This window comes from Heliangelus exortis, chromosome 19 (genome assembly GCF_036169615.1).
Source record: "Heliangelus exortis chromosome 19, bHelExo1.hap1, whole genome shotgun sequence".
Lineage (NCBI taxonomy): Eukaryota > Metazoa > Chordata > Aves > Apodiformes > Trochilidae > Heliangelus > Heliangelus exortis.
Window position 1 is genome coordinate 11,490,285 of NC_092440.1, and position 25,338 is coordinate 11,515,622.

A 25,338-nucleotide genomic window follows, 5' to 3' on the forward strand; every position below is an offset into this window, starting at 1 on the left:
GCCACAGGAACTGCTTCCTGCAGGCTGCTAGCATCAGGTCTCCCTGGACTGCTGGCAGGTATTGCATGGAGAAAAGGCAAGACAATGTGCAGGGGAAGGTGTTGGGGTGTAAAGGAAACCCTGTTCTGCACAAGCAGGTCCTGCAAAAGGGAGAAAAGCTGCAAAGGCTCTGGGGACTTAGTAAAAGCTCACTTCAGTTAGGAATTAGCAATGGCCTGACCTCTTGAGGGGTAAGACTATTAAAGTATCTGGAAGAAGTATTTTAATTTAACTTACCTTGAAAACACAGAAAAATCTAAAGCAAGAATGAAAATAAATTAAAAACTAGGCAAAGACAAAAACAGATCCTGCAGGAATCAAGTCTAAACAAAAGGCAGGGGCTGTACATTGAGAAGACCACAAATGGCAGGGGTTGAAATGTAAAACCTACAGTTCACTGCAAAACATGAAAGCTGAAGTTGTATTCCACACCTCCTCTTCCCGGGTGTAGCTGTTTCCACAAGGTGAGGGGCAGTAATGAATCAAGCTGCTTTCCTCTTTTCCCATATTTTCTATTATTCACAGGCTGTGCAAGTTCTGCTTTATTTCCCCTTCCATATGCCGCTCCCTCCTCCTGTTTTGTGTTTTGTTTTTTTTTTTTTTTTTTAATTCTGAACTGTGCTTTTGGCCTCTCTCCCATTCCTTTCTCCTCAGTGTGTGCCCCCTGCTTTGCAAAGATCTGCTGTCTTTGTAACCTCTGCTGTGCACATATGCTGGCTCTCCCCTCCCCACCACCCCCTGCTTCTGGGCCACCGAGTGTCCCTTTGCTTGACTCCAGCGTTTTTGCCCGGGGGGGGCTATCAGCCAGCCAGAAAAAGAACAGTTTTGCTACGGCCACTGGTACTGTTTGAATGCTGACAGCTCCTCTCTGCCGATCAAGGGGAACCCATGTTGCTCCAGTAGTACAGCTGATTGGTAGCGAAGGCAAAGGCTGCTCTGCAGCTGCTTAGCAACTGGGAGCTGCTGTTATGCAGCAGAGTAGAAAGGCAGCGGATGGCACAGCATTCCCCAATTCACTGTGTTCTGGTCCACTCGGCTGAAACCCATTGCTTAGTGGAGCAGCTGGGACACTCCTCGTCCTGTCAAAAAATAAATCAAGATGCAAGTCCTTAACTGCAGATTCAAGAGCAATGGTGACAATGTCAAGGGCAAAACTGTCTTGGTTTTTTGTCATATGCTGTTTGCATCACACCAGTTAGAAGCAACTGCTCCAATTTGTAAGCTAAACTCATTCCATTTGATCTTTGTCACCACTTTTCTGGCTGCAACCTTTTATACTCCATCACTTATGATCCAAAGGTCCCTGCGTGTGCTGCATTTGTTAAAAAGGCTCACAGGTCTCCAGCAACCATTACCTCTAGACAATTTAATGGTAAGTGTCCAGACACACAAGTATTTTATTGCATAAATGTCCCTCCACATAACTTGTCTTCATTTTGTTTTGATTCAAGCTCTGTGAGTGCCCACATTCTTTACATGGTACATTCTTTTTGTTTGTTTGTTTGAACCTTACTGTTTAGGCCATTAAGCACTGAACTGAAATGTTTACTAATTGGATGGCTTTAGAATGTTGACTGGAATTGCCAACTTGATTTATTTTATGATTTTCCTAAGCTTGAAAATACTCTAAAAAATAGCCAGTTCTGCATTCTGCTGGGATCATAGCACTTCAATAGCAGCTGGAGTCAAGAAGTAACACAAAACAATCTGCAAGTCAGGTGTTAAAACAGCTCCTTTATTCCTTTATAGCTCAAGAATGATTACAGCTCTGAAAGCATTTGCTACCTATCTTACAGAGGTGGTTTTGTCATAATACAAGCAATAATAATTAAGAAAAAAAGATGCAGTTTTAAAAGAAACAAAATACCCCCATCCCTGGCAAATACCCACCATGTCCATCAAAAGCTATACGAGTCTTAAACAAAATTAATGTTTGTTCCACTAGTGGGTATTGCTGTACATCTTTGCAGCCAAACAACACAGCAGACCAGTGATTCCCTGTCACTGTTCAATGCTTACATCCCATCCATCCTCAGAGCAGGCTGGGACACAGGTGAAATCTGTCAGGAAGTTGCTTATTTTGGCTGAGAAACTGCATAGACAGATCATCTGCTGTTCTTAGGAAGAAATGAAAAATATTCATGGCAAAAAAAACCCCACCCCAAACCAAAACTGAACAGCAAATACCCTGTCCGTATTCCTACTCAATATTCCTTTGATATTCTTAGCCTGGTTTCCTAGAAATAGAACAGTCTAATGTGACTGTGTTGGTTTATGTAATTTTTCCTCTCCTTCTCCCATTCTCAAACAAATTGGGAAGAAGTCCCAAGCATATTTAGGTCTTGAATGAACAGCTGAGTAGCAGGGCAGGTAGCAGAGGTACCACCTTGGTCTAGGGGAAAGGAAAGGCAAGAATTTATCCCTTGCTTGTACCATGGGGCAGAACTGCTGCCTGGTTGGCACCTGAGATGCTCCCAGCTAGCACAACATCCTTTCCTCAGCCAGGCAGGGCACGCAGAGCTGGGAAAGAGCTGGGAGATGTATCTGGGAGCATTTAGGGACACAAATCTGTGTCAGACAAAGCTTTGTTAGTTTAGTTGCAAAGAGTGAAACTTTGAAACCTGCAAGGTTTGGTGGTAGTAGCCCGAATAGATTTCTATAAGAGCACTGATGTTCTTACTTCAGCTCCTGTCAAGCACTTACATGAATATGAGTAGAAGAATGTAAGAGCAGGCAGACATAATCCAATGGATTAAAACTTGATCCAACAGGAAGGTCTCAAGATGCAGCTGTAACCACTGTGATTCTTTTGTGGATCCCACAACTACCTGTTTTGGGCTCCACCTTACTTAATAGCTACATTGTAGACGCCAGGGCATGCAAATACTCCAGCGTGCTTCCTGGCTCCTTTCCAGCTCCTGGACTGAGCTTTCTTCCACGAAACTGGGTTGTGGCAAAAGGGTGGTGCACATCAGACCTCCTGACACAACATTGAGGTGCCTGAGGTGTATACACACCCCAAACCAGGGAACTCCCACAGTGGAGACAGCAGCAGAGGTTTATCTGGAATATAAAGTCATTACCAATCAAGTTTGTAGGTGACACTCAACAGCTGCAGGAGGGGGTATAAAAAAAAATAAATTTACATTGCAAGCAAGAGTGCTATCTAAGAACTCCTTTTCAAGAGGGCCCAAGTGTAAAGCCACACACGGTGAATGAAGACCACAAACCACCAGGATGGGGATGCCATCCCAAGATGGAACAGATCTGAAAGTATTTTAGGAGCCGTGCTGGGAAACAGCCCTGAGCATGGGCTGGTGTAATCCCTGGGTGCCTAACAGAGATATCTCAGCCAGGAGAGCTGTTGGAGTGGGTTTGATCACTGCTGAGCACGCTGTCCCCTTCTGTCCAGATCAAAATGGTGAAAACCTGGAGCGTTCACGGGGAACCACGAGAGGAGCAGTGACAGGATTCAGGATTCAGGAAAAGATGGACTCGAGGGGGAGCTCTGCAAGTCTGCAATGCGTGCTAAATGCTTGGCTGATCAGCCTGAACACAGCTACACAGGGACGGAAATCGGGTAATGGAGTGTTCCTCCAACAAGCAGACAGAGATACGGCAACATCCAGAAACTGAAAGCAGAAACTAGACAAGTTTAAAGAGGTATTTAGATTTCTAGTCTGTCAGGTAGATTTCGATGGAAACAATTTACCAATTCTCACCTTTCTCTCTCTCAAAGCCAATTTTAAAACGAGTATCGGTTGTTTCTCTAAGAGGCAGGCATGCTGTAGTTAAATTCTTTTAAATGAGAAAAAACAACAAATTCACAAAGGTCTTATGACCTGCACAATGCATGAAGTCCAGCAAGATGAACCTAAGTCTCTTTTGTCCTTTATAATCTATTAATCTAGTTTCCTTACACAAGCAGTGGATTGTGACAGGAAAACCTTCAATATAAAGGATTCTGTGTACAAGCCAGCCTAAAACAAAATGTTGTAAACAGGCATGATCATTGTTTGGCAGAACAGCTGCATATTTTTTTTCTCTCTTTGCCTCTCAATCTAATTTGCTCTTGTTGCAACACTTTGCCAAAGAAATTAAATCACTTCTTATTGATAACAGACAGTGAAATAATTAGCATGAGAGTTTTCCACTCAACAATGCAGGGGAGGGACAAGAACAAACCTCTTTGCTTCAAGAATGTGCATAGAGTCACCACAAGCTGTTCAGACAAAAAAAAAAAAAAAATTTATTTTTTTTTTTTTTTGTCCTTTTTCCCCTGAAAGATCTCTTTCTTTCTCTAAAGTCTCACGCAGTAAACCAGGGTCAATCTAACTCAAGTATGAAAGTCTGGTTTGACCTTTCTGGGATTTAAAACACGCTGTACAAGAACATTTAGCTTTTCAGATACGACGTTCAGCCATGAAACCACCCACTCTGAGAGTGCAAACCGGTCTCAACTGCCTTGGTGACTTTTAAACTACACTCAACATTACAGTCATTTAGAAACTCGAAAAACGGAAAGAAAATTTTCAGCTCAGACTTACAAAAACAATTTCCAGAAGTACTGAGGACCCACACAATTCGCTGTACAATGCCTGCTGCCCCAGCAATTTCTGGCCCTGGTTTGCACGTACGCGGCACACCAGGCACAGGCGTCAGGACCTCTCCCAGCTGGAGCAGTTCATGGACTCTGCCATCGGGAACAGCCGTCCTGAACAATGATTAATTGCAGACAAAGATTATAGTCCTGGAAAAAAATGCGCAGAGAGGTGCAAGTGCAGACAAAGCTGTCTGAGCTCCCACAGTATTATGGTCTGGCTGAGTCGTTTCAAAGGCACGAGCTAGTTTGCTTCAGGGTTAAACAGACCAACGTTAAGATATGATATCCAAATCTCTATTTAAACATAAATTTTAAATCCCAGGGAAGTTAATACCCGATGCTGTTTAAATCTGCTTTTTTTTTTTTTTTTTTTTTTTCCTTAAATCTCTTTACGTGCTGGCTGAACCCATTATGATGCAAGCTGCAGAAACGTTTTCATTACAATTCAAAAAAAGCCCTGCAAAACCAAGAACAGATCTACTCCATACTTTGATCTACACGTCGTCTGTTTCGGCCATTTCCAGGAAGCTAAAATGCTTTTCACCTCTATTGAGAAATACCAGAGGAGCATTTTAATGGCGTTTAGCTAAGAATAATGTCACCGTTTCTTCCAAGTTTACCAGCAGATTGTTATTTAAAGCAATTGTAAACCAGGAAGGCTGTTGCAGTACTGGCAGGAGTAAGGGCCAGGAGATTCAGGATGGTCTGGCTGGACAAGGCAAGTCTCTCAGTGACCCAGCGAGTTCTGGTGGCTGCGGACCACCATGGCTCCAGGAGCTGCACCCTGAGCAGGGTGCAGAGCGCTGATAAGAGCTTTTTAAAGCCAGCCTGGCAGTACGAAGATATTTTTTCTTTTCCCCTCCGTGGAAACGTGTTATGTTTTGTGCGGACGGTTTGTCGCTTGTTCTCGACAGAGCCTGACCCGGTGAGGACCGAGAAGGGGGAAAAGAGGAGAGATTCAGCCCTCGCGTCGTTGCGAAAGGCGCTGGCTACGGTGCCTCCTTCGCGGCAGCACCCTGCTCCCTCGCAGGAAAACACCCCTGAGCTTCGGCACATACCACAGTACAGGTTTTACAAACCCACGGAGCGGCTGGTCCTGAGCCGCAGGAACGGGCAGGCAGGGCGCACCCAGCCCGGCACATGCCGCTCCCGCAGGCAGCCTCTGCCAAGTAGCCACTTACCTTCTCCCTCCCACAGAGTCCGCAGGACGGTCCTGCTCTAGCCTTACCAGGGAGGCCACCTCTCTACAAGTGTTTGCTTTTCATCCCTGTCCTGCCCTCTGAAGTGGTTGCTCAAGCCAGGCTTTCCTACCTCACCTAATGTGGGTCTGCAGTGGAGCACAAAGTACAAACTCCCCGCAGAGCACAAGGCTTGTGAAGCTCCGAAATAACCCCCACGCCTCCACCCAAAGCGAGCTGCAGAAAAATCTGCTCGGAAGAAGAAAAAAAAATAATAAAAAAGGCAAGGAAGAAAAAAAAAGCAAGAAAAAAATAAAAGAAGGCACATGTAACACCTCATACGGCCATGGCGGCTGTGACTGCAGCACAGCAGCCGGCTCGGCGCCAACCCAGCTCAGGCTGCGGGCCCGGGGAGCTGGGCTCTGCAGGCCGGGCCATCGCACCCCGGCTGCGGGCGGGAGGAGGCAGGGCAGCGGCTGCCCCAGCGGAGCTGCTGGGCGATGGCGGAGGGGGGGAGAAAGCCCAGGAGGGGCAGGAGAAGAAAAACAACAAAGAGCCATGTGACGAGCGGCAGCCCCGCTCCCCCCGCGCGTTGGCGAGGCGCAGCGCAGCGCGCTCCAGGCTGCCGACGCCGCCCTGCTCCTCCCGTGGCCAGAACTGCCTGCTCATTTGCCTGGCTTCCCCCCCCTCCATCCATCCCCCCAGCTGCTTGGTTTTTTTTCTTTTTTCTTTATTTTTGAGGGGGGGGTGTTGTTTGTTCCTTTCTTTTTTTTTTTTTTTTTTTCCCCCTCTGCATTGGGCTACTTTCATATTTTGGTATTTATAAAACCGAGCAAGAGGCTGCGGTGGGGGGAAGGGAGGACGGCGGTGGGCGGGCGGCGTTATTTATAGGCACCCAGGGCTTCGCCTGCATTATACGAGCTGCCTTTGTCCTCCCTGCCCGGCTCTCCCCTCCCCCGTCCGGGCTGGAGCGCGGCCATCCCGCCCCGCCGCCCGCAGCGCTGCCTTCCGCAGCTGTAGGGCGCTCCCCGGCGCGGCCATGTTGTGCGCAGCAGCCGCGAGGAGAAAAACCCGCCAGGCGCCCCACTCCCTCCTCGGCTTCGTCTTCCATAACCCCTCATGAAGCGGTGGGGGAAGGGGGGGGCGGGAAAGGAAGGGGGGGGGGGAAAGACAAAAAAAAAGGCCATTTCCCTTCAGTGATCGGGACACGAAGCGCCGTCAGGCAGTGGGGGAGAGCCCGCCTCACCGCCAGCCCTGAGGAGAATGCGGCGCCGAAGGAGAAGCCATGATGGCGGCTACCCTCACACAACATGGAGTGCTACCGGGAGCGCCTTGTCCGCTGCCAGCCACCTCTCCCGGCGCCCGGGACACGGTGCTTCCACAGGCTTTCACATAATAAACCCACCAGACTTCGGCGGGGAGGCCATTTCATGGGCTGGGTGGCTGCACTAAAGCACAACTCCTGTGAATATCAACTGCGTCACGGCTCTCCAGCTGTAAAACTCAGGCTGCAAAGGGTCCTTCACTTGGAAGGAAACTCCCTCATTTTGGATTTACTTCCAGACCTTTTTTTCTCCCCCTCTCCAAGTCACTGCCTCTCGGTATGAAGGATTTTACAGTGCTTTTTAGTAAGACATCCGCCATTAAGACTCACCGTCTTGAAACCTCCCCCCTTCCCCATCTTGTTGCTTTTTTTTTTTTTTTTGTGTATGTGTGTGTCGAGCTTCAGTAATTAGACGGATAAAACATGTAAGGGATCCCTACCACCACCACTACCGCCTTCTTGCCTCTTTAAAAATCAACCTCAGTTAACATCTTACTGTTCACAGGCAGTTTTGGGTTTGTTGTTTTTTTTTTTTTTTTGGTGCATTCAATAGAACAGTCACGTAATGCCTGCAATGGATTCACAGCGTCTCTCCGCCAAAAAAAAAAACCAAACCAAAAACCAACAAAAAACCAAACAAAAAAAAACCCCTAAGACAAACTCAAACCACCAGGGCTGCGGACGACCAAGCGCTTTGTGCAGAAAAAGAAAACCCTCCCTGAAAAATAGACATTTCAGAGCCGCTGTTAGATGTATCAGAGGAGAAGGAGATCGCCACCGCTCATACAGACGACCATTAGGATCTTTCCACCCAGGACAATACCATTAGCAGCACAGGCCTGGTCTATATGTTTCTCTGCAAGGGCAAAAGGGTTTACTTACCCACGCACCATAGTTGAATGCAGCTCTGAAGGTGAAGTTGTTATGCTTTTTTTAAAATAACGGCTATAAATATATATGATTTGTATCACTTCTCCCGTAAGTTTGCAAGTCAAAGCGGATCTTGTTAAGATAGTTAATGGGTCTTTGTATGGCAGTGGTCTAGCACCCCCAAAAAAAAAAGAAAAAAGAAAAAAGGTATAAAGTTGTCCAGCTATGTCGATTGACCGTACACAGTGGACTCCTACTCGAGGCTTTAATCTACCTTCCTGTGGTAGATTTATTCTCTACATAAAAAGGACGTTCAGTGTTTTTCCACAGAGCACGCAGGCAGTAAAAATATTCTAGTTTAAGGCTGCACATGTTAGTGTGAAAACACCTGGCTAACATTTGCTGGTTGTAAACAACTTGTAAGCATCTCTTAGCTAGATATTCTGCTTTTAAGTAAAATATCTGAAAAAGCATGAATTGGTTTAGAGAAACAGACAAGAACGTAAGACATGCAAATGAAGGCTTAGCAATAAGGACCACTGCAGTAACATTAACATGAAAACTACACTTAGCAAGGACAGAATGGATTGGGTACTTACAACGTAAGAAAAAAGAAAGGAAAAAAGCTTATAATAATAAAACGCCCCCTTTTTTTTGCCAGAATTCACTATTCCTATGCCTATATTTAAAACATTACCTTTTAAGCACCAAAGTAGTTCATAAAAATGGTCAGGAATCAATTGTTTAATTCAGGAACTACTCCCTAAAATTTAATTGCTCGGTCATTGGAGAGCTGTATAAAGCTTAAAAACCCCCAAAACAACAACAACAAAAAATTAAAAATAATGTATTTACTTTTCTTTTGGCATTCGAAATTGCTAACTGCTGACATAGGGTGTGCCATGACCTAGTTACACAAGACAAAGATGGATTCCGAATCATAAGGGAAAAAAAAAAAAATCCGCATTTTTTTTTTTTTTTTTGTTGGTTTTGGTTGGGGTTTTTTTTGTTTTGTTTTTTTTTTTGTTTTAATCTTCCTTCTTCATAGAGTTCCTCTAGCATGGTGCCAAACATTACCACCACCCCGAGCCGCTCCCCGCGAGTGGACGGTGTGAAATTCACATGGCGGATCCCCCGTTTTGGAACAAAGGAAAAAGCCCAGTTGGCCATTTCGCTCCATTGCAGAAAAATGGCTGCCTGGTCTGTTGGCCTTCTTCAGCTCTCTGCTGAAGGATGTTTTTACACCGCCGTCTAATAACTCAAGCCCCATGGAAGCTGCTCGTCCATTGGCTGCGGCCGCCCCGCTGCCTCTCACCAGCCAATTGCCCGACCGCGGCCGAGCTGCTGCCGCCGCGGACCCGCCGACCGGGCGCAGCCGCCCCGCGCAACCCAGCTCCGCGCTCCGCCCGGTTCCGCGCCCCGGCGAGCGGCGGGGGGACCCCGCCGACCGGCTTTTAATACCTAAAACAAAATGGAAGCTTCCCGCTGATTGGCTGCCGCCGGGCCCGGACCTTTAATAAGCAAAACTGCTCCCTCCTCTCACCCCCCCTCCTTCCTCCTCTCCGGTCGTGTGTCTCAGAACGGCAGCACCCCTCGCCACCCCCCCTCGCCGCAGCAGGGCGGCGGGCTCCGCGCTCCGCCCGCCCGCCCCGGTCTCGCCGAAGTCTTTCCCTTTTTTTTTTTAAAGAAAAAAAAAAAACAACAAAAAAACCCAACAACTTGTCCCACCTATAGGTCCATCTTGTTTAGAAACAGTTTGCGCTAAGGTAAATGCAGCGGGCAGATTCCACTCGCCCCCCCGCATGCCCTTAACTCTGGGGCGGGGAGAAAAAAAAAATCAAGCCAGCCCGGCGACGGCCCATGCGGCGGGGCTCGGCGGCGGCGGGGCGGCGGCGGGCGGCCGCGGGCCGGGGGCTGCGCGGCGCGGCCGCCGTGAATGTGCAGGCGGCGGAGGGCGGTTAGGCGTTCGCGGCGCTCGCAGCGGTGTATTGTGGGAGGCCGCCGCCGCCAGCAGCGAGCACACACACACACAATATGTGGTGGCTCGCGAAAACGGGAGGCAGGAGCCTGGCGGCCAGCCCGCGCCGGTAACCGGCCCCATGTGAGACGGGAGCTCGCCTTTCGCCGCCCGGAGACGATCGGCCGCCGAGCGCGATGTCTTTCCGAGAGATCAAGGCGGGGGAAAAAGCCAAGCACCCTGAAGACCATGGCAAAAAGCAGAGTTCAAGTGAGATTGGGTCTTTTTTTCCTCTCTCTCTCTCTTTTTCTTTTTTTTTTTTTTTTGTTTTTTTCCTTTTTTTCCCCTCCTCCTCTTCTCCTCCTCCCTCCCTGCTCTTGTCTGGCTGGGGTGGAGGGGGGGACCCGGCTGGCAATTCCCCCATTTTAGGGCTCGCTTCGCGGTGGATTTCCTCCCTGTCTGGGTGTGTAGATCGGGCGGCTCGTTTAAAAAAAAAAAAAAAAAAAAAAAAAAAAAAGAAAAAGGAAAAGAAAAGAGAAAAAGGGTCTTTGTTGAATATTTTTTTTAACTTTATGCTTTTCCGTGTGGATTTTTTTCCCTTCTTTTCCCCCTTTCCCCTTCCTTTCCCCCCTTCGTCCAGGTTGGATCAACGGAATGGAGAACAGCACGCAAGCCAGCACTTCTGTCGAGAAAAGAAATCACCATTGGAGAAGTTACAAGTTGATAATTGACCCGGCTCTGAAAAAAGGACAGCACAAACTCTACCGTTACGATGGGCAACATTTCAGCATGCCTGTGAGTGTGGGGGTCGTGGGTTTCCCCCATTGTGTTGTGCTTCCCCCCCCCCCCCCCTCGCCTCCGTATTACCGGCGTTTTGGGGGTTAGGGGGTCCCTCCGGGTCGTGATAATCCCTGCCGTAGCACATGTGTGTGGGAGGGGGGTCCGGGGGGACACATACAGAGCCACCAAAGTTACTGCCACCTGACACTATGTATTCAACTGTCAGGAGCCCGAGGAGCCCAAACCTGCGGCTTTATTTCTGTTTCCAATCTGTGTGCATTTCCCAGCAGTATTGCAATTTGACACGTGTGTGTATGTATGTGTGTGTGTTCGAGCTTTCCACTTCCCTTGAGGCAGCCCCTGCTTCCTTGGGGTTTATTTTTACTTGTATTTATGTCTTAAATTTTAAGCCCTGTTATTGCTGGGTTTGTGCTTTTTCTCCTCCTCCTCCCAGAACTCGGGAATCGCTCCTGTGGATTGTGTCAGGGATCCCAGAATAGGGCGAATATGGACCAAAACTAAGGAGTTGGAGCTGTCTGTCCCCAAATTCAAGGTATTGCCCCCAGCTTTTGGGTTTATTTCTATATTGTTTATCCAGGAGTGAAGCTTCAGTTCTGAATAGTTCAATGGACCATTTAAATGACAGTCATATTCCTATTAACATTATTATTTGGCAAACTGTTAAACAATAATCCTATAAAGATAACAAGAAATCAATGCATCTGTCTAATGAGATCACCTGAAGGTTTTGGAGCTGTGTCTTGGGGGCTCCTTGGTTGAGGGATGGTGGAGGGGGGCTCTTTGCTGACAGTTCTGCTCAAGATACCTATTTTGAGCCCAGAAAGGAGCCGGTCTGAATGAATGGCTGACAGGGCAGAGGCTCTGCTCAGCTCTGGGGTTCATCCCACAGCCCTGGAGGCAGTTTTCTTTACCCAAACTTTGCAGGATACTTTAACCCTCTCCTTCCCATGCTGTTCTTATGCCCTCCCCCCTCCTTCCACCTTAGCTCATTAATGATAACAATTATTTTATCGCTCCCCACCTTGTGCCCGGTTCCAGATTGATGAATTTTACGTGGGGCCAGTGCCTCCCAAGCAGGTCACCTTTGCCAAGCTGAATGACAACATCCGTGAAAACTTTTTGACCGACATGTGCAAGAAGTATGGTGAAGTGGAAGAGGTGGAGATTCTCTACAACCCCAAGAACAAGAAGCACCTGGGCATCGCCAAAGTCATTTTTGCCACTGTCAAGGGTGCCCGGGAGGCTGTCCAGCACCTTCACAACACCTCTGTCATGGGCAACATCATCCACGTGGAGCTGGATACGAAAGGTGAGGGGGCACAGTTTGGCCTCACGTGTTTGTGGTTTGCAGTGCCCTTGTCCATCCCTCTCCTGAAACCAGAGGCTTGTGCAGACCGTGGGGATTAAAAATACGAAGGGATTGCTCCTGTCCCCCTGCGAGCGGGTCTGGTTTCTGGGGCCTTTGCAAGTCACGTGGAGCCAAATGTGTTGTCTGTTGCTAGGAGACAGCCCTGTAATTTGCAAAATGCTGCCATCCTGCCCATCCCTTGCCTCTACTCTGCCTCTACCCTGCCCTCAGATGCCTCCCCAGACCCCTATCTCTGTGTCCCAAGATGGCCCCGCTCCCCCACCCCTCAGGGCAGCCGGACCCGGTGGCACTTGGCTTTTGCAAACTTTGGGATTTCCTGGGCTCCAAACCTCCGGGTTGAGGTGGCTGCAGCAGCATCGGGGCTGGGTGCTGTCCTCTGCGTGCCTGGCATTTCATTGATACTTCACAGCAAACTCGAGGCTGGCAGCAAAAGAGTGCACACGCAGCACTTGTCAGTGTGTGTGTGAGTGTGTAAGTGTGAGACTGGCTCTTAAAGTGACAGGAGCTCCCAGTCCTGGAGGGAACCAGCTCTCAGCCTCACAGCCCAGCCCTGGGGAACCCAATAAAGTTTCTGGAAGTGTGGAAGCCTTGCATTTCACTGCTTTGTCTTTTCTCTTTCCTCCAAGCATGCTGGTGAAAGGCTTTGTTAAAATGTGCCTAAATTTTAGAAAATGTCTGAAGCTGAAGCAGTGTAGATCAGTTGCTTGCATTTCTTCATTGCAAACATGGAGTTTCTAGTTTAAAACTGACTCACTGCACTCTTTCTTGGGAAGAAAACACTGCTAACAGAATTTTCTTAAAAATACTGGTGTCTTTGTTCTGTATTAAAAGGTATCAACAATTTAGTGCACAATCTATACAGCAGTTGGTGTGCCATATGTGGTAACAGGGCATATAGTAGGATGTTTATTGACGTGACTGATCACCTTTAGAAGAAAAATCACAGAAATAGTATATTTTCTATTCTGAGCTATGCTAGACCTTACGTGTCCATACTTTGAAATTCTAGTGTCATTAATTTTTACTTATGAGCTGCTTCCTCTGATTACTTTGAATTTTGAAGGTAAAAATTACATTTCAGAACAAATTAACCATTTCTAGATTTAATAATGTAAACTAAAGCAAACTCGTAAGTGGGGGATGAGAGGCTTTTTAAATACAAGCTGATTGTTCTACATTCCTCCCTGTTCTACTCTGTTTATAAACTGCTCTGCAAGTCTAGAACAAGCAGCTGTTCAAGAAAGTGAGCTGCACATCAGGGAAGTGAGGAGGTTTTATGCTTCTGTTTCTTGGGAGAAAATGTTGAAGACTTTGTTCCACAATGAATTTTTGTTTCATTTGCCAGCTCTGTGCTTCTAATATATTTTTTTTCCACAGTTTCATCTCTTTCTTTCTAAAAGAGTAAGACTGTCAGTGTGCTATAATCTGTCAGAATCAAGTAAAAATGTTAATTCGAAAATAGCATTAGCAGCTGAGGGATGTTCTTAAGATATATATATGTATAGTTTTCAGAACTTCATATTCAGCTTATTAAGGGAGTGAAAGGTTGGTTAACTTGATTGTTATAGTCTAGCAAAATAAATACTCAAAGCAAAATTGTTGTCTGGCCATGCCTGGGATCTGGAACTAATAAATCCAGCCTCCTCCTCTATGGCAGGCTAGTTTAAAACAACTTCTCTACCTGAGTTTATCCATCTACAGAATGGATACACTTAGTAATTACCTGTCCTCAGAGAAATAGATACTTTAAAAACAACATTGTAACACTTACTGAATTATATTTGGGATCCAGGAAGGATAATGAAACTTTCTAACAATTACTCTGTATTTAAAAGCAAGTTTTAAAGTAACTCAACACTTCTGTCTCCATGGCCTTACTGCAGGGTTAGTGCATGTTAACATTTTAACATCTTGTCTTGAAGAGACCTGTTTTGTCAGATTCGGTGATACTAAAGCAGTTCACATAGTTGAAGATGGGGCTCAAGACTTTGTGAAATGAGAGCTGATAACCAAATAACCTCACCTGCAGCATTTGTTGAAGATAAATGAATGTTTTCCAGTACACACTAAGGTGTGCTTTCACAGGATTCACAGGGAGTCTGGGGTTTGATCCTGAAGGACTTTGTCATTAAAGAAGGCCTGTTTTGAGGGACATCTTGTCTGAATTAATTTTCTGGGCTCATATGCTGGAGCTGTCAATTTTTCTATGCATTTTTTTATCTTTCGGAGCAAAATTCAGTTTCAGGGTCTGATTCTGTTGCCTTTGAAGCTAATGACAGATTTCTTAGAGACTGCAAAAGAAGTAGGATTGGGGTTTTGTAGTGATGAAAAATCCAGTATTAAGAAACTGGGTCTTTAGAATTTAGGAATGAAAAGGCTTGGGCTCAGCAGCAATATAGGGGAGAGTTTGCTTCTCTGGTTTTTATTCTACAGAGCATGCCACTGAGCACAGTTTAGAGTAGGGGAGGGGAAAAAAAGGATCAGTCAGTGTCTTTCTGGAAAAGCAGCACTAACGGTTTTGTCCTCGACATTCCCAGGAATTGTGTTTGCATTAACAACAGCCAGTTTCTACTAGAAAGGTGTGTTGGGAGAGCTTTCTGAAGTGGCTATGGGTGTTGGCAGAGGCTTGTCCTTTGGATGGGAGTTTCACTTCTCAAATCTGCAAGCTATTTGCTTGACATTTTTGGGAGGAGGGAAACTGCTGCTCTCCAGAAAGCATGGTGAAGAGCAGAGCTGCCAAGCAGGCTGAGAAGAGGAAAAAACATTTAGAAACCTCCTTCTCTTGGCTGGAGCAGGGAGTGTCTGGCTTCACTTGCCCAGAAGATTATTTTAAAAATGATCCTTAGGATCTTCAGAGGTGATACCTGCTCCTCTGTCAGATAGAGGTTGGGAGAGGTAGGGAGGTCATGTGGATGCCAGGAATGTGTATTTTCACCTCTGCTGTGAGATTTCTGTTTTAATCAACTCTTCCATTGTGCCCTGTGCAGGTGAGACCCGCATGAGATTCTATGAGCTGCTCGTTAATGGTCTTTACACTCCTCAGACCCTTCCTGTGGGCACTGAACAGGATGTATCACCAACTGTCAATGAAACTCTCCAGGTAGGTTTGCTTGGCTTTTTTTTTTTTTTTTTTTTTTTTAAGAATAATCTTCTAGAAAACTCCAAATAAATGCATCATTAACATTAATTTAACACTTTTAATTTAGCTGCTTTTTTTGGTCTTGCCATAGTTTCAGGGGATGTTACTAATTCACATTTAAATGTAACTTGCTCCTAATTGCCATTGCAATTGTAACTCCCAGCAAATGCAGTGCGTGTGGCTCATCTGTATGCCAGTGTCTGCATAGCATGGTAAGTGCTTTTTGTCTCTTGGAATGAAAAATACCTACAGAACTGACAGTGTGTGCCCTATTAACATTAGAAATTCCTGCAGTTAAGAGGACTGGATCAGATCTGTCCCTGAGATGAGATTATTCCCTTGAAGTCAGGGGGAATGATTTACAGTAGTACATTTGGCCTAGCATCTGCAGTGTGTAATCCTTAGCATGTACATTCTTCAGCCTTGCTCAAAGGCTAAAAGATGGAAGGTGTCTAATCTTGAATAGTGGCATTGATTTTCCAGGATCTTAATTAGTCACTGGAATCAGTTGTTAATAAAAGCAGCAGGCAGCATTCCTGAGGGCTTCCAGAGGTCCCTCTATATTTAGGGTACGATTCTCTAAATGGCTTTGTACAGTTCCCTGGTCCCCTGCAAAACCCACTGGGAGATGAAGGGATGGGGGGAAGTGAAACCTGTTTCTGTAAAGTCATCAGCCCCTGTGGCTTGTCAAAATGTACTTCGGTTTCCTGACTTAGGCACTCACTTTAAGACATCAAATTTGAAAAAGACATTGGCAGATTTAATTTTTTTTAATTCTTTCTACTTCTCTGCACTCTTATGACTTCATAAAATGCCATAATTTCATTAATTCTGTGATCAAGTGTTTTCAGGACAGGTAAGAGCTGTATGCTGAATGTGAAAATCCCATTGATCTGAAAAAAGAAAAATTATTCTCTTTTCCCACCAATCACCTCAACAGGAACAAGGCAAACCCCCAGATTCCTCTTAACAAAATTGTGAAGAGGCTGGTTCTTCCTTACTTCCCAGCAAGGTGTTTTTAGTGCCAGGAGGGGGGCAAGTAATGATTTTGCTATGAATCTGCTACAAGCAGGACCTGGCTTTTCGTTTCTGCTGGTTACAGCACATCTCAAATAAAACCAGACAGATTTGTTCTTACTCCTTTTTCAGGGTTAACAGCAAAACACTTAATTGACAGTATGCCCCAGAGTAGTTCTTGCTGTAATTATCTTTAAGATTGTTTCTCTAGTTATTGTCTTCGTGTATTATATTAGTATCTTGAATTGATTTTTTCCCAATTACCACCAAAATTATTGTGTTGTGGGTAACTTTAACTGTTTGCATCATGTTCTTGTCACTAGAATCTGCCAACAAGCTTGTTTGCTGTTGTAATTTAGTAAACTACTGACATTTGCTTTCCCCCTCATGCAGAGCAGCAAAATCTGACAGTGCTGCAAGCCACAATCCCTGCCTCCAGGTCATATCCAAACCCCACTGAAAAGCAATCCACATCACATGCACCCTGTTACAGTCAGGTTGCTTTAAGGGTCTCTCTATTTACCTGTCCTTGGGAAAAGAGCAGTCAGTTTATAATCTCACCAGTTTGCTATTCTGGGGTGGTTTTGGGGAGCTGAAGCTCAGTCCTGGCTTTTTTTGCCACCTGGAGGATTCTCCCTGAGCTCTTGCTTTGCATTATGGAAAATTGATTCTGGCGCTGATGTGACACAACAGCTTGGCACTGTTGTGACTCAACAGAGACTGAGCTGGAGCAGGGCTGCTCCTAGAAAACCCCCTGAATGTGCCTGTAAAGTGAGTTGCAGAGCAATTATTTGACTGCTTTGCAGGCTTTTTAAGGGTTTTAGTTTGAAATGCCATAATCGGTGGCGCTGTACCTGGACTTTTTTCTTTGAGAAGGGATTTGAAATGGGATTTTAGCAGTTGAGAACTTTTGTGCCTTTTATACCTTCTTGGTATAAAAGAGATGTACCTTCTTTTATCACCTTCTCCCTTCTTGTTACTGATGAACACGTGGTAGAGAGGGTGGTGGGTCAGCTTCCTCGGTTGGCCCTGCACAAAGGCCTGCTCCATAGGTTTGGTTGCAGGCTGGCAGTTTGCTGATTTGTGTGTTCTGATTTGTTCACAAAAAGAAGTTAAACTGATAGTTTCATATCTCAGAATTTTCTGCATTATCTTTCCTATTTGCTATTTAGACAAGCCTTGCATAGTTGATAGAAACTGAAGCTCTTTTAGCTAAAAGTATTGTGCAAATCCCCTGCTCACCTGATGCTCCTGGGGATAGCTTTTAAGGTTCACTGTTGTATCTGCTTTCTTCTTCCTCTTATTAGAGAAGTTTCTCTTTACTTGTGCTTTTCTTTTAAATCAAAGAGAACTGTTGATGATGAATAATGGTTTGTGTTTTCAGGGATGCTGTAAGCTTTTTCTGTTGCATTTTTTTTTTTTTTTTTTACCATGGCAGTTAGTGCAAACTCCTGGATAACTCAATCCCCTGAAAACCAAACAGATTCAACAACTATTTTTGGAAAAGGTTGTGTTTAGGTGCTTTTCTCTCTTCTGTTTTTATAGCTGACAGATTCCCTGAAGCGTTTGAAAGACAGCAACCTTTCCTCTGCTGGATCATCTGTTACCCCCAACAGCAGCACACCCTTTTCCCATGACACAGCCTATTCCAGCTGTCGGCAAGACACCCCAAACTCCTACAGCCAATTTACCCCTCAGTCCCAAGGAACACCTCACACCCCACGGTTAGGGACGCCGTTTTCCCAGGATTCCACCTATTCAAGTCGTCAGACAACACCCGTGTACCATTTTGGACAGGACAGTGGGTACAAATCCAGGAGACATGACACAAAATTTACAGATGCTTACAACCGTCGCCCAGGACATCACTATGTTCATAACTCAGCCGGTGCTTACCGAGGGACGGAGCATCAGTTCAGTACCTTCAAATCCCATCAGCAAGAGCCAGTCCAGTTCTCAATCACTCCTCCCCTGAGCCACTCTAGTTCTTCAAGCTACAAATCTGCCTTCTCTCCCTACCAAGCACCAGCTGTTTTTCCCCAGTCTGATGAGCAGCAGTTTCCCCAGACTTCTAGGGAAACGGAGTACCGAAGACCCGCACCTCCTCCCGCTGAGATGGTCGTGGAAAGCAGTGCTGCCACCAACATTGATTTTGTCCCAGTGAAGGAGAAACAGGAGGAGCCTCCTCCCTTGCCTGATTCGAACTCTGCTCCTGAACCGAGCACAGCATCCTTCTCTCAGACCCCAGAGAGAAGTGAGACCCCTGGCACCCCCACCATGGAGTCTGAAATGCAGCATAACAGTTTAGACTCAAGGATTGAGATGCTCTTAAAAGAGCAAAGAACAAAGTTACCCTTTCTTAACGAGCACGACTCGGATAACGAGGTCCGAATGGAAGGTAGCCCTATCTCCTCTTCTTCTTCCCAGCTCTCTCCCATCCCAATGTACGGTTCAAACTCTCAGCCTGGTTACAGAGGTCAGACTCCTTCCTCACGCCCTTCCAGCACAGGCTTGGAGGACATCAGTCCAACACCGTTACCTGACTCTGATGACGACGAGCCCATCCCTGGGACAGCTTCTCTGAGTCAGAATTCCAGGGGGACATCAGAGGCCAGCATGACTCCCATTGATCAGCTGAGCCGGACCTCCAAAATTGAGACCTTGGAGGCTAAAGAAATGGTGCCTGGTGACCAGACTCCAACTTCAGAAAAAATGGACGAGGTAAGTGAGTCGGAACTGAGTTACAAAGCTTTGTGTGTACCCCCGGCGCCGGGCAGGGCAGGGAGTTGCTTTTTTCTTTTGGTGTCATTAGAACGTAGAGTTTCTGGTGGCTTTTTCTTTTACTCAAGCGGGCTGGAAACGAGATACAAAGTGATGGTCTTAATTAAATTGCCAGTGTCCAGCTTTCCTTGTTTATAATAGCAGCCTGCTGCAATTTATAGCTTCAGGAGAGCTCAAGGACTGCACAAACCACGGAAGTTTGGCCAGTGCTTATGCTGTGTGGATGTCCTGAGTGTCGACAGACACTTAAGCCACTGGAGAAGTTAATCAAGCACTTTTTTGCCATTGCTTTGGTCCCTGAGTGTGTATGTGGGGGGTGTATGCACACACTTGCTGGATGGGGCTTTCATGTTACACTGATGTATTGAGTGTACACTTGGTTTGATAGCTCTCCAGCTATTTATGCCATCTGGTTTGAACAGGAGATGGTTGCTGGGTTTTAATACTCACTTTGCCCTGTTGTAAGGGGAATGTATTTGGCTTGTAGAGTATGTGCTCCACTGGCTCTTCAATAATGAAGCCGAGCTTGCTGCCTCTGCTGGGGTATTTGTTGCTCAAGGGGCAGCAGGAGAGGAATTGGATAGAGCGGTGCCAGCAGACAGAGAAATGATGTTGCATGTCCTGTCTCTTTGGGAGGTCTGTGGCAATAAATGTGAGTATCCCTGCAGTGGATGTGTCAGTCCTGCTCTGCTGTGTCAAGGAACCGTCAAAATAATGTTTACAAATGCCAGACCCTTTCTCCTCAGTGTTTGTAATACTTGTGCAAGCAAATTAAACTGCTTTCCCTGGTGTGCAAGAATTCAGCAGTAAGGGGACTTCAGCCAGCTTTTGTAAATGTCCCAAGTGTGGCAGATCAATTTAATTTTCTCAGGAAAGTTTGCTGGGGTTGAGCTGACAGTGTGGATTTCCCTCCAGTGGTCTGCAGTGGTCCAGGGTTTAGGCCTGGAAGTGGCTTTGTTTCAGGAGAGGGGGAGCTGCTGCTGGAGGTGCAGGCTTTGCTGAGGGCTTCACTGGAGGAAAAGCTGCAGCAGTGACATAGTGCAGGTCTCAGGGAAAAAAATGTAACAGTACTGGATATTTTGTTTTTTCTACAACCCTTTCCAAACCTGATTGTCCTTGAAGTTGCCAGTTTAGCCTTTGAAACAATTCAGCTGCTTGAGGTCTCATTCATCAACTCGGCTGGCCTAGGCTCCCCTCTTGGGAGGCAAGTCCTTGGCGGGTGCGACCTGATGATGTATTAATTAGGAATGAAGTTTTGATTCCTTGAGCTCTGTCTGGCGGTTGAAGAGGGGATACTTGTAGTTTGTCTGAAAAAATTATGAAGACGTCCCTCTTCTCGTTGCCATTCTGGGCTTGTACCTGCTGTCCTTTCTCTGGTGCAAGTGAATTGCAGCCAATTCTGAGCATGTTTAGGAAGATGGATGAATGCCAGCGTGGTATGTGGGGTCAGGCACTCTCTGTAGCTGAGATCAGTGTTGAGGGGACTGGCTGGGATGTTATATTTGTAGGTTGTGATATGGGGCAGCAGTGTGCTGACGTTGAAGCCCATGTTAAGTCTTTGTCTCCCCTTAATGAGATGCTGGTGTCAGAAGTTCACATCAATGGTTCTGTGGTACAAAACGATAGAAATGCCTGGATCCTCTGCAGAAGTCAGAAAGATGGTGACAGGGTCTCCGTGCAGGTCACTGCTGCCTTAATTGTCTCCTGCCCCCCAGAAAAGTTTGATGTTTGTTGTTGGAGCTGTTTAGTCAGCCCTCCTCTTGGTTACAAATCACACTAAACTGTTCTGGCATGTTTGAAAAGTTGCCTGTGCCTTTCATTGCTCCTTCTGATGCACTAAAAACGATCTCCATGTGTTTTTGCTTCCTTCCCCCACCCTTATCCCCCCACAGTTTTTTGCTTTAGAAAAAGGCTCTCCTGGCTTCTCTCTCTTCTGCTGAAGGAACAGAGCTAACAGTGACTTCACATAGGCTGAAATTTGAGCTGCAGCTTTCCAACTGAGTTAGAGAGAGGCATTGAGTCTGTCTAAGGGCTGGAAAGCTGAACCTCCGGCTTCAGCCTATTGTGATCCCACTATTCAACTTCCAGTCCTTCAGACAATCCTCCTGCAAAACAGAGGGCAGGCAGACCTGAATATTTCTAGTGACTCTGTGGTGTGGGGTACACAGCAGAAATGATACAGTAGCATGGGGAGACCTTGTTAAATATCACAAGGAAGCAGTAACAGGCAGAGAGTCTGAACTTATTTACTTCATATTTGGCTTTCCAAGGGTTGGAGCAGCCCTGGGCCAGCTCTCCCTGGGTGGGTGCTCTAGCTGGGAAAAATTTAGGATTCATAAGGATCGTAAGTTGCAGGGAAGTTTTTCCTGAGACAGTGGGTGCTTTTCAAGGACCTACTCCTGTTTCCTATGAAAACAAGGATGATTTTTGTCCACGATAGAGAATGTGGTAACATTTGTTTTATAGGTGAAGTGCTGTCTAATTTTCAGGGAAGTTAACCACCCCAGGCTTGCCACAAGTAAAGGAGGTACAGCCAAGCCCCAGAGACTGCTCTGATGTATCATGCAAGACCCCAGAGTTTGATTTCAAGATCCGGTATCATTCTCCTAAGCCAGAGCTTGGCAGGGAGTTTGGGAGTGGGAGAGGAAGGGCTGTGTCCATCTGTCTGCAACACCCAACTCCAGCTAATCTCAGGGCAGTGATTATGGTCTGCAGAGAAAGTCCTGCTAAGCTTAGCCAAGGGATGAGTGCTGAGAGATGGAACAGAGCAGGACGTGGACAGTACAAGGTAAGAGGAGAAAAGAGATCCTTGACAAACAGCACAACCTGCCAGCCAAGAGACAAGGCAGAGAAGGCTTTTCCAAGAAACTAGAAGATGGCAAGGAAAGAAAACAGCTGAGCTGTGTTGTTATTCTAGGAAAAAAATTGAGGGTAGCAATGTACAAACTTTCCTTCCGATGTTCCTGAGAGATAACAAGGAAAGAATTGCAATAATTTCTTTTTTACAGGATCTTTACTGTTTTAGAAGTGCAGAGGCTAAGTAAGTACAGTTTGAAGTTTTGACATCCCATTTGAGCCAGGTCTTGGTTTTGCTTGGCTTGTTACAGGAAGAGGCCCTGCCTGTGTGTGCTGGGGAGGGCAGCAGCTTTACAACAGGTCACTTGGTTGTGTATTGATGATGCCTTTTGTGTTTCATCTTTTGAACATATTAGTGTGTGTGCATAGCCAGTGTGTAACAGGATGATTGACAGGGGTATTTTTCCTGATTTACAATGAAAAATAATTCTAATTAATGGATCACCTCACTACTGTCTTTTTGGTAGTTTGGCTAAGCACCTGGTACTGTGGTGGGAGGGGGGAGTGCCTTAAAAATGCCAAAGATAATCATAAAAATTAAGATCCTGAAACAAGAATGAGGCAAGAACTGTTCTGCTGCTTGCTGTGAATTTTAGCAAATAGTTTGGGAAGCAAACTGGAAGTCACACAGTGACTGGAGCACTGGAGACCCCCAAAGCAACTGCTCTCAGCAGCACATTCAGTGTCTTACTCAGCTGTTGTGAAAGTTTCCAATGCTGTGCTGGATGCTGAGGTGTCTCTTACAGGACAGCATTGACATCCCCGTGACAAGATGTGTGTGTGCAGTGGATCCTCTGGCAGTTTGTGACCCAGGGAGCATTTCTGAGCTGTGCTTACACATAGATGAGGTGGGTCAGGCTCAGCTCTATAGTGAGCTCTGCTGAAGTCCCTGAGGTTACATCTGGGCTGAATTTGCACTTTGCATTGAAGTGTCTATGGGTTCTTCTCTGATTGTGGCCAGAACTGGAAGAAATTGATATTAAAGTGTCACATTGTCCCTCCAGAGCCTTAGCAGGATGCAGTGACATTCTCCTCAAGGCACTGCAGGGTGTCTTGTGCTGCTCCACACCTCTGCATCCCCAGCCAGACCAGGCCGTGTTTCAGTAGCTGGTGGATGATTCCCCTTTCCTACAGAGCCAAGTTGAACCTTTAGCTGTCATGAGCAGCTGAGAGAGAAAGCAGTGCCCCAGTGATGTCCAGGCAGGGAGGAGAACTGCCAGGGCTTTCTTTGCCAGCAGTACCTGCAATTGTTGCCCCTTGGAGCTGTGCTGTACAGGGGTGTGTTGGTCTCTGCCTGCAGAAGGATGCTTTCTTCTCCTGTACCCCACTCCCATCTGAGGGTTGTGTAGGGTCAGAGGAATCCTTGTGTTCTTGGAATGTTGACAATGGGTTAGATGGACCCTCCTAAAGATCATCCCAGACACATTCTGCTATGGGCTGGGGAGTGCAGAAAGTGATTTATTCAGGGTAACTGCACGTTAAGGCAGAGAAGGTAGAGCCTTAAGAGCAAGGAAATTTGATACCTTGGTTTCCAGAGTAACTGTGTAAGAGCCCTTATGCCCATAAGTAGCTGTTATGTATGTATAATATATATGGGTACACCTGGGATCCAATTTATAACTAGAGATTCATCATTTCTGGAGGGAGATGGGGGGAGCAGATATGGGGAATGGTTGCTCTGAATGTAGTTTTTTAATTGACAAAGGGAGAAAAACCCGAGAGCTGTGATTTATGCCCAGTCTCATAAACACTTTTTCAAATTTTCCTGCCTCCTGAGCTCTTGCAAATGTGATCATGCCTGACAGAACCGGTTCCTAATGGAAACTCAAAAAATAGGTATATGTTATGACCATGAATTTCCAGTGATGCCGCCAGCCAATGCCCAGGCAGCAAAGATGTGGATGACTGCTGTGGTTTTACATGTGAATTACACCAGCAATCCTAAACCTGTGAAATTAAAATGAGAGTGAGCTGCTTAAACTGTGGGTTCGGTTCTGCCCTCCCTGACCCAGGTGCAACAGCAGTGAGAGGCCACAGGGACTTCAGGGGATCTTACAGAGTTTAAGCTTGTTCAGAAAAGAAAGGCAGCACACAAATCCCTCCAGAGGTGATTTAAATATGACACTGCCCTGGACCTTGGAGATCTGTGCAGAGGAGGGAGCACACTGGGATAGGGCTGCAGCCCTGCATCCTTCTGGGGATTCTCAGAGCTGAGGGTCAGTTCCCATAAACCATGCCAAGGAATCCTGGCTCCTGAAGCAGTGGAAATGCAGGGTATTGTTATGTTTTTTCTTTTTTTCCAGAGCTGATACTGGAAGACCACAGGCAGGGACTGCTTCCTTGTACATCTGATTCATTTATCACATGGCATACTGCTGCTTCTACAAATTTTTTTGTGAAGTAAAGAAGTCTGTTCATGTTTTCTGAATTGTATTTGATTTTTGACTTTGTGTTTGGCTCCAGTTTGGTTCTTGGAGTGCTCACAAGGCTGAGCAGAGGGTTTGACCAGCTAAATGTGTTCAATATAGGAAGCAGCAAGAGGTATCAAGCCCAGTGTGAGTTTTTACAGTCACTTTTTTAGCACAGAATTGGATAGGATTCTCTTGGTGTTCCTGGTGAAGCACACCCGTCCTAGGTGGGGAAGGCTCATGGTAGGGAATAAAAAAAAAAAGAGAAATACTTGACTGTTAATGGTTTGGGGTGTTTGCATGCCTAACAACATCCAGTAGAATGAAAGAACATATTTCTTTTTGATAACAGAGCTACAAATGGTGAAATGCTACAGAGTAAAAAATAGAAAGCAGGCTGTGGTTGGGAGGTTGAGTTGTTCTTTCACTCTCTTCACACCAGGCCAAAACTTTGAGGCTTTTCCATTTTGCATACCTAATAGAAATGACATTGCCATCCCTTTTTATAAATCACTGTTGCAGGTTATACTCTTGCCACAAGCTCAGCTTGTTGTCTCTTTTGCCACCAGTGACTTCCTGTAAATTTTCAGTTCCTGGTGAACTGGGTCTGTATAATTGTTTGTTAACAGGTAGAGCACTGCTTATTTTGTGTTTATTTAATCTATAGGTGCTCTGCTGCACTGGACACTTGAATCCAAATTACAAAATTACAATGTTTAACATTAACATATAGCTTCTGGTGGAATAGTATTTGCAAGCCTGCAGACCATTTACAGTTAGAAAGCCCTTGGCATCTCCCTGTTGCTGTTTACAGGGTTCTTCCTATTCTTTTCAACACTCAGGTTTTTGCAGTGCCAATATTGAATGTTCAGACATCACAAATGCAGCCTGTGAAGCCTCATATTGAAGTGACACATTCTCCTCACAGTTTCTCCAGCCCATTATCATTCTGGTTTCATTTTGTATCTGGTGGTTTTGAAAAGTGACCAAGGGGGA

At 45.9% G+C, this 25,338-nt stretch overlaps 1 protein-coding gene and 1 long non-coding RNA gene across 7 annotated transcripts in view; one reads left to right on the forward strand and one right to left on the reverse strand.

Moving 5' to 3' along the window:
• Positions 1-1,753: 1,753 nt before the first annotated feature.
• LOC139805148 (uncharacterized) lies at positions 1,754-3,837 on the reverse strand. The gene is made up of 2 exons (XR_011729708.1): positions 3,762-3,837; positions 1,754-3,102 (listed from the first exon to the last, which is right to left on the reverse strand). It is a non-coding gene; the product is annotated as an uncharacterized lncRNA (long non-coding RNA).
• Positions 3,838-6,768: 2,931 nt separating this feature from the next.
• Positions 6,769-25,338, forward strand: part of SETD1B (SET domain containing 1B, histone lysine methyltransferase) — a 52,738-nt gene continuing 34,168 nt past the window's right edge. For 5 of the 6 annotated variants that reach the window (XR_011729704.1, XR_011729705.1, XR_011729706.1 and 2 more), the window contains exons 1-6: positions 9,904-10,241; positions 10,612-10,766; positions 11,206-11,304; positions 11,811-12,081; positions 15,129-15,241; positions 17,843-19,018. Coding sequence is in view for 2 of the 6 variants with exons in the window: in XM_071763217.1 (XP_071619318.1) it covers positions 10,169-10,241; positions 10,612-10,766; positions 11,206-11,304; positions 11,811-12,081; positions 15,129-15,241; positions 17,843-19,018 (1,887 nt within the window). In the remaining 4 variants the exon portion in view is untranslated. Of the gene's footprint in view, positions 6,948-7,017; positions 10,242-10,611; positions 10,767-11,205; positions 11,305-11,810; positions 12,082-15,128; positions 15,242-17,842; positions 19,019-25,338 lie in introns of those variants that run through there. The other variant, XM_071763216.1, reaches the window with a different exon arrangement.